The sequence below is a fragment of the Apaloderma vittatum genome, unplaced genomic scaffold (genome assembly GCF_000703405.1).
Source record: "Apaloderma vittatum isolate BGI_N311 unplaced genomic scaffold, ASM70340v1 scaffold8509, whole genome shotgun sequence".
Lineage (NCBI taxonomy): Eukaryota > Metazoa > Chordata > Aves > Trogoniformes > Trogonidae > Apaloderma > Apaloderma vittatum.
The window spans coordinates 1-8572 of record NW_009734580.1 but is presented as its reverse complement, the minus strand read 5'-3'; the positions used below and the strand labels follow the sequence as shown (position 1 = coordinate 8572).

At 44.5% G+C, this 8572-nt stretch overlaps 1 protein-coding gene across 1 annotated transcript in view; it reads right to left on the bottom strand.

The window, feature by feature from the left end:
* KAT7 (K(lysine) acetyltransferase 7) overlaps positions 1-8238 on the bottom strand; it is an 11378-nt gene extending 3140 nt beyond the window's left edge. Inside the window, exons 1-12 of the mRNA XM_009876332.1 lie at positions 8067-8238; positions 6632-6808; positions 6212-6451; positions 5556-5638; positions 5218-5307; positions 4438-4536; positions 4157-4267; positions 3129-3320; positions 2849-2938; positions 1806-1946; positions 520-613; positions 188-334 (exon numbers count right to left, since the gene is read on the bottom strand). Coding sequence (XP_009874634.1) covers positions 188-334; positions 520-613; positions 1806-1946; positions 2849-2938; positions 3129-3320; positions 4157-4267; positions 4438-4536; positions 5218-5307; positions 5556-5638; positions 6212-6451; positions 6632-6808; positions 8067-8238 — 1636 coding nt within the window. The remainder of the gene's footprint in view (positions 1-187; positions 335-519; positions 614-1805; positions 1947-2848; positions 2939-3128; positions 3321-4156; positions 4268-4437; positions 4537-5217; positions 5308-5555; positions 5639-6211; positions 6452-6631; positions 6809-8066) is intronic.
* Positions 8239-8572: the final 334 nt, after the last annotated feature.

Here is an 8572-nt window from a genome sequence, read left to right as displayed (position 1 = left end):
GGGGGGGGAGTGAAAGGGAGCCATAACAACTGCAGCAATATTCCACAAACCCTGCTGCTACACAAACACCTGCACTCATGAGTCAAGCATGACTCGCCTCATATTTGAGGAAAACGAGTGAATGAAATGCCCAGGTATGTTCCTGAACCAAATCACTACTATGAGCTTATTTAGCTTGCAAACATACCTTTTATAGAGATCTCCTTTCCTTGGAAATTATGGAGGTAACGAAGGAGAACTTCCTTCCAGTAACTACGGTAGCTGATGAGACCTAAATCTGACAGAGGCCGTTCCGGAGAGCCAACTTTTTCTTCTACTTTAGAAAGCAAATAGCCTGTAAAGGAAAGAAATCCTATTTATCCTTAAACTACCCTCTCCTGACTGTTACCCCCCCACAGCACACGCAGAAATCGGCTATAATGAAACCTGCTCAACCACCACCAGTGATACTTTAGATTTCTTGGTGAAATTGTCACGTTGGACAAAACAAGCTTCCAGAATTCCTCTCTCTGTACTTACTGAAGTCGATGAGCATTTTGCCGTAACCTTGCCTCATATACTGAGGCATTGTCAGGATGCAAGAAACATTGTAGTTGAGAAAAGAATTCTTCTCCTACAAACGAGAACAGAGAGAGGGTAGATCAGCAGGCCTAGATCCGGACAAACAGCGGGTACATCACAACCCCAACAGAGGGAACAAGCCCGTGCAGCTGATACAGTACCTGGTGAAAGCAGCACCAGCAGAAAAACCTGCCCAACAACAAGTAACAGGATCCCCTCAGCTACCAGCCTGGCTTAGTGTCTTACGTTATCAGCCACTAAACTTAGTCTTTGGTGCACAATTTTCAGCCTCGGATGGCTGGTCATGGGGTTATACGTAACAAGAAGCCAGTAACACTCTCACTACCACCCCTGGCATCTACCAGGTCTACATGCAACAAGAAAAGCAACATAACAGCAGCATTAGGGGCACGTGGTGTATAGCGAGATGTTCACGGACTCAGATACACTTTTCCTCAGTTCAATGTAGATTTTTCTTTACAGTATTTTTTTAAGGTATTTATTCAGTTTGGACCCAGGTGTTTTAAGGAATAGCTTCCTGTGTTTTATCTGGGAGTGTATTCTCCTGCCTATAGAATTTTGTTGACTGAAATACCTAAACCAATAACTGCATGGCATGATATCACCACATCCAGAAAAGAAATCCCTTTTTCTGTACTGAAGAAAGAACAACCAGGAAATGTATCTCACTGATGTGCAGCAGAGATTAAACAAACAGACTGGCTAGTTTTTAGGTACACAGAGGATTTGAGCAAAGAGTTGAGAAAACTGCCTCCTACTCTAAGCTTGGCTACTGATTTATGGGATCTGCTTAAGTTACTTGAGTTACATCTCAGCTTCTCCCCCTAAAAACTTTTATTCCTTCAAATACTTCGTTTAAACAAAAATAATCACGGGGACTAATACTTATTTTAATATACTTTTCTCTACATTTCTTTACATTTTCTTTATCCTTACTTTAGCCTACATTCAAGATACCACCGTGCTTCCTAGCAACAATACTTCATTTAGGCTGGTTTGATTTTTGCCAGTCATGAGAAAAGATGCTACAGCAAAGCACCTGCAACCCCTGCAGCAAGCAGTAGGAACAGCTCACACAGATCAGGTTTGAAACTTTATCTGTTCCCAAAAGCAGCAAACCCTGAGACTGCAAAAGCTCGGAGAGGAGATTCACTGCTGACAACTGGTGACCTAAATCTCATTTTAATGAGGCAGTAATGCCTGTGGATGTATTTTCAACTAACCTTGGAGAAGTATCCTATCAGGTGGCAGCCAGTGTTGTCAGCTTCTGTCATGACATAGAAGAGGAAGGGTTCAACATCGTAATACAGTGTTTTATGGTCCAAGAAAAGCTTTGCCAGCAGACACAAGTTTTGACAGTAGATCTAGAAGCAAAAAGAGAACAGGATACACCTGGCTATTACAATGGAACATCCCAAGAGTGGACAGAGCCAGGCATACGTGGGAAATGACGACAGAATTCTGATCATCTCAGAAACGACAGTCTTTCAAACAGAGCAGCTGGTCCAGGAAACAATTCCATTTGTGATGAAACTCGATAAGCCCAGCTTCCTCAGGGTGGGAACGTCTGTGATACCAATCTCCGACTGCCCAAGACACCACATCCTCAGTGAAGGAGCGCAGAAGGTTGGATCTCTGTCTGCTTGCACCGTGTTGTATTAATCCCACGCTTCTGGTAAGTAGTAAAGACTCCTCCCAACTTCCGGCAGCACAGAATTTAACTTTTGAATTTGTTTCTTTGTTCTTTCCTTTGAAGCCTTTAATTCAGGACACAACTAGAGACAGGACCCGAGCATGGTGATACCACCTGGCACCGAATCTTCAGGTGCAGATTCATATTCTATCCTTCAATTCAGGGTTAGGGTCATCACCCTCAAATAAAATTAAGCTGCTTCCCACTCTAATTTAAACTTCACTGAGTATTCAGGGTGAATGGGAGATGGGCAGCAGCGATCTGAGGCCAAGTACAGAAACCTCGCCACGAACTTTCAGAAAATGATCTTGACATACATCTCCAAGCCCAGCATTAGACAACAGATGGAACTGCTGGAGCACAACAGGGCTGAGGAATAACCACAAAGAAAGTGCAGGCAAAACTACTGCCAGAATCGCCAAGAACAGGCACATCACACTCTAGTAGCCTTTCTGCAATTAGAGGGAGACAGGGCCATTTGCACCCTGTTTCCTGACAGGAAAAATAGCGCCCCAGCACATTTGAAAGATAACCCCCACGCTCGAGACCGGCCTAAGGAGAGCAGTTGGTTACCTTGTTCTTTTTCCCGTCCACTTCAAACACCGAAATGGAGCCTTTGCGATAGATTTCATCACCCGGTGGATGTTTCCAAACGCATTTTGCCTAGGACAGGAAAACAAACTTTGGGTGACATCAGGGTTTTAAGAGTGGAAACGGTTACAATAGGTACTGGATATGTCAAAAAATGTGCAGTTTTCTCATCTCCTAAAGTGAGTAACTGAGCTAACAACGGTCATGTTTTAAAATGTTTGTATGCTGACAGCAGATTTGTAACTCCGGAATCAGCCCTTACCATGTGTCTGCGCAGTATTGTCTGGCTCTTCATATATTTGAGGCAGAACTCACACATGTAGAGACGTCCCAGACGAGCGTACTCCTCCGGGTAGGGAGAATGATACCAGGTGTCCAGCTCGTAACGGCCAAAAGCGATTGTTTTAATCATGTTGCTGCCTTCTGTGATCTGGCCTTGGAGCCGCAACTTCTCCTATGAATGGAAACAATGGGTGATTATTTAAAAAAAAAAATTATTACAAGTAGGAAGAGATGAACAGGGCCTTATTTATTTCCCTCAGGGGAATAATTACAATCTTCTAAATTAATCTTTTAGTGTGACCATATTTAACGACCTCTCCCCATGGACCTCTTCTCAAACTCAGTCTGAGCCCTGCCAACAGCGGAACAATTATTGACTGTTCCCATCATCAGGAAACGTCTTGTCAGTCAGCACCCAGCATCACACTTTCTCTCATGAAAGCAACGTAAGCGTCTCTCCACGCTGCTTTCCTGATCTGCAGGGAGAGGATAGAGCCTAATGCTCTGCCTCAGATATCCCAGATGCGGTTGTCACTGGTAAACACCAAAGTATCTTCTTGATCATCTCTGGAGATGGAAGGTAGCTTTGGAAAGCAGCTACAGAAGCCTGAAGCAATACAAGGGTTTGAACTTTATTCCAGTCTCCAGCTACTGTCAAGACGGCTTCTGCCTCTAATCATCACTCTTCAGCCGTTCTGTCAGCAGGTGAAGCTGTCTATTCCTACATTAAAACCAAACACCTATTAAATGTGTCTGTTACTAATCACTCCTCTTGCAGGCATGGCAGCATTCACGACTGCAAATGCTCAGCTCCAGCTGTACTTTCAGCAAACCCTCTGAACGACCAGCACTTAAACATTCCCAGTACAACGCTGCCAACTTGACTGGGCTGCAGCTGCTCTTCTCATGAACCCCGATTCTAGCTGCGCGAGTACTACAGTAAAACCCAGACAGCATTTGCATTTCTAACAAGGCCGCTTGCTAAGAAATACAAGTTAGAAGTCTCACCAGGTCCTCAGATGCCCGTGCTTGCGCTCTTCGGAAAAGCTCGAGGTCATACTCACTCGTCAGGTTTTCAAGTAGAGGTTCCCTAGTGTTGCCATAGGTTTGTCTGTGCTCCTAGGACAGTAAAACAACGGGAGGTTTTACTCTCAATGCTGCTACTAACCTGTTGGATCTTGCGGCTTTTTTAGGTGAGAATGTTGCAGGATGGCTGGGAAAGCCAAACTCCCCTTTAGTGGTCTCATTCCAGACAGGAAGGAACAAAAGAATAAAGTTATTGCTTTTACCATGTATTTTTCTTTTTGTTCCTTGCTTAGTCCCGAGTTCCTCTTCTTTCTGAGCTCAGCTACTTTCTCCTTGTATCGCAGCTGCCTCTCTGTTGGCGCCTGAAAGAAACCAGAGGTGGAAACCTTCACTAGGCTTCGTCCAATTCAAACATTTTTCTTCCCCTTCCACTGTCCCGGCTTTCATTTTATGAGGTTTGTTACCTCTGAACCAAATCCTGTGCTAATAAGAGGGTACTACAGGTACAACACAGGTATGTAAACACAGGAAATTTTTCTTCCCATCTTCTTCCTTCTTCACTGCAGCTCATCTCTGCCAAGGTACCTCAGTCCCAGAAGACAGGTTGCACTGCTTAATCATGGGGAAAAGCTCAGGGCTGACTCATGAAGTCATCTTGAATCAAGTTCAAGACCCATGAACCAAAAATGTAATTCGCCTAGTTTTATTCTTTTCTGTTTAGTCAGAGTAAAATTGTAGTTTACAGTTCTGCAGGAATTGTCTCATCCTACACATCAAAGCACACAGAAGAAGCCATCCCGAGAAGAGCTCCAGCCTCCTCTCTGCTCTCACCAACTGCCCCAGTCTCTCACGTACAGGATAAAACGAATGCCCTTACTGAAACAGACTGGAGATGACAAATGGGGAGTGTCAGGACTTGGCACAAGGGCTTACTGAGAAGCGAAGAAGTGAGTTCAAGTTGAAATCACTGTCGCTGGAAACCACAAGCTGAGGTTTTTACACTTTTAACCGAGCGGCCACTCCATTCCGTGCAGTTTGCCTACCTGGTGTCTGGTGGCGTGCCTGTTGTTGTCATCCTGCCGATGGGCCAGCATTCGCTCCTCAATCTGCTTATCTCGGCTCTGTGCTCGCACCTGGAAGCCAAAACCCCTCTGTCAATGCCACGTCAAACTGCCATCAAAGCCTTCACCTTTTCTCAGTTACATGCGTTTTCTGCACCGTAATTTGCAGATGATTTGACACACAAATGCTGCTGTCTTACAGCTAAAGACATCAGCTGAAATACGTTAGCTCTATTTTCTGCTCACAGATGACCTGTACTGGCATTTTGTTCCCCCCCCAAAAAAAAACATAAGGAAGATAAACCAGAAGTCTTGTTTACCTTGCACTCATCTGCTGAGAGATTATGATATAGTGGGCATCCCGATATGGAGAAGTGTCGCTCATGTTTTCCAGTTAGGTGTCCTGCAAAGGATCAGAAAACAAAACAAAAAAACCTTTCAGCGTGTGATCATCAAGAGGTTTAAAAAGCATCCCTGACGGGCAGATCCCTCACATGGACTTTAGGGAGCACGCTCAGTTTATTAGCAGCGTGACAGAAGGAGCACACTTCACAGCTCACAGCACAAGCGCTAAGAACAAAGAAGGACAATCTTTTTCAGGCTAACTGAAAAGCTGCGCTCCATGCAAGCAACCAGCTGTATTAGAGCTCTGCAATAATTTGCTTCTGAAAACCTGTTTCTGGCGGAGACCAGTCCCCTACCTGCACGACTCCGCATTTTCCTCCCACGCCTGTGCTCATACTCCTACCTCGTTCTTTATCCTGTCACCCCACACACGCTCCTAGCCAGAAAACACTCCCAGGAAGAGCAGACCTGCAGATACGCTTCCTATTCCTTCTCTATACCCACTTCCCAGTAACGCTTCTGATCCTAATTAAGTGCATATTGTTAGGATGTATAACTCAACTGAGGGGGACTTTGAATATCACAGCAGGAAGGCAAACCCCAACAGATTAATCCTGGAGTTGAAAATTACCTAAAGAGTTACAACCAGGAGTGGGACATTTCATGTTGAAATTGTAGCTTTCATGGAAGCGGCGGCGCTTAGGGCGGTGAGACAGGTCACTTCCAGAATCCTTCATGGACATGTCCTTGGCAATGCTCTCATCATGGGATACATTTGGACTGGAGATATCAATATCAGACTCTGAGGAAGGGGCATTCCCGGTGGGGGTACGAGGTGGAGACTCATCGTGATCCGCTGCATTTTTAGTGTCTGAATAAGGATCAAGATGTTACAAATTTGCCTGAAAGAAAGCTTTCAAAAAAATACATAAAGCAACTCCAGAAAGCTGTCTCAAACCCCCTGTCCTCAGGATATTGTACTGTGCCCTCAGAGAATGGAGCCACGTACTCTTTCCAATGGCATTTCGCAAACTTCCCACACCTGACGTACCTCTGTCAGAGAAGTCAACCACTTGCTCGGTCTCTGACCCAGACGAGCGAGTCTGCCGGAGCGGGTATTTCTTTGGAGTCACAGGAGTGGGCTGCTGTTGGCTGCGGGTTACCCTCCTCGTGGAATAGACAGGCTCTTCTGCTCCGAACGACGGTGGATTACGAACTGGGCTGGAATCTAATTCCATAGAAAAACCATAATTACACCCACAATAACCACGCTAAGTCCGAGACTTGCCTCGCAAGCGCTCTGAAGCCCGTAATACCGACCCCTGACAGCTGTCTGCCAACAAAGTTCTGTCCTACTGCTCACCGCTGCACATCATCACAAAGATACACTCTGTTCTTCCGAGCTTAAATCTTTTGACACTTTCACCAACACCGAGGAATCTGGAATTAGATCAGCTTTCTCCGGGCTTAACTACTAATTACAACCCAGCTCCCACTTGGAAAGCTAAAAAACCGTTAGTTCAGATAAGAACTATCAGTGCTTAGAGAACCCTCGGGAACAGCAAGAGTGCTCCTGGTGCAGGGCTACATTTGAGACCCCGCGTGTGGTTTTGTGATCCTATACTCCTCTAAGACTGTAAAACAATTATTTTGCATAAAAATAATGTTTTCATAGCCTAGGAGTATCACAGACATCCCACATAATTCCAAACCACCTTTCCACTTGCTTTGGAGACCTAATTACTAGATGATCATGCACGTGTATTTCTCACCTGCGCTAAAATTTGTTGCAAAATAGATTCTTTATCGAAGTGTATACACGGAGCAATGGAAAGCAGTTATTATCTACTGTCATCTCCTCCCCTTGATGCCACATGGCAGCTTATTAACTAGCAGCCGAGAAACGACTACACTAACACAGTCAATGTTTCCTCTTACAATCTGGATGCCAAAGCAGAAGCATCCAAAATAGCACGACTGCACGTATTGCCCAGTGGGGTCAGCGTCAGCGAGTCATGAAAATACATCTTCTCCTGCGGTACAGAAAACCTCAAATAAACAAAGAAAACAAAAACAACTTTCACCTCTAAACATCCTCCCTCTAGCTTGGCTCCAGCACCCATACGGATGTCTAGACGGAAATCAAATTTTTAGAGTTCCTGGAAAAATTAGGCAAAGTTGGCAGCAGATTCACAGACTCTGATTCCCTTAATGAGGAGACATCTTCACTTTCTGAACAGAGGATACTCCAGTTTTGACTTCTACCACCAGTGTAACCGTTAGACTGTATTTCCTTAAGTGTACAACATGCACATATAAAGACTGCTTTTTGCCTTGCCACATTAACAGCCAATGATAAAATCCTAAATATTTTTATTTAAGTATAAACACACAGCCAAGTTCTAAAGGTCCGGAATATGGGGTGCATTGAGCCTCTCATTGCTTAAGAGGCTGCTTTTCCTTTTTTAAGAGAATAAAGCATCTACCTTGAGAGCTCTGACTGAGTCTGGCCGAGGAACGGGTCACACGGGCGGATCGCCGTGATGTGCCATCGCTTTCAGAGCTGTCCGTGTGCTCAGGGTCAGTAGAGAAATCCGAGTCTTCTGTTCCATCTGAGCTACTGCCCGCATTCCTCTGCAACACCACAGACTCAGCCATTAGCACAGAAGCACGTAAACTTGCATATTGCATTTATATGATTTTTTAAAAAAACAGAGAGAGAAAATACTTGATGCTAAGTAGATAAATTCAAGCTGACAGAATGCAGTAGGGTCTAGATGACCTTTAAAGGTCCCTTCTAACCCAACGTACTTGATAATATATGCAAACTAATAAATACCAAGGGTATTACTCTGGAGAAAATATTTTAGGTTGATAAATATGCAGTGCCAGTGCCTTCAATAATGAAAAAGTTGCTGTAAACTGATCTGCTAAGAAAGATCACTGCAGCAACCTATTTTATTTAAAGCGAAAGGTAAATGACGTTGTTCCA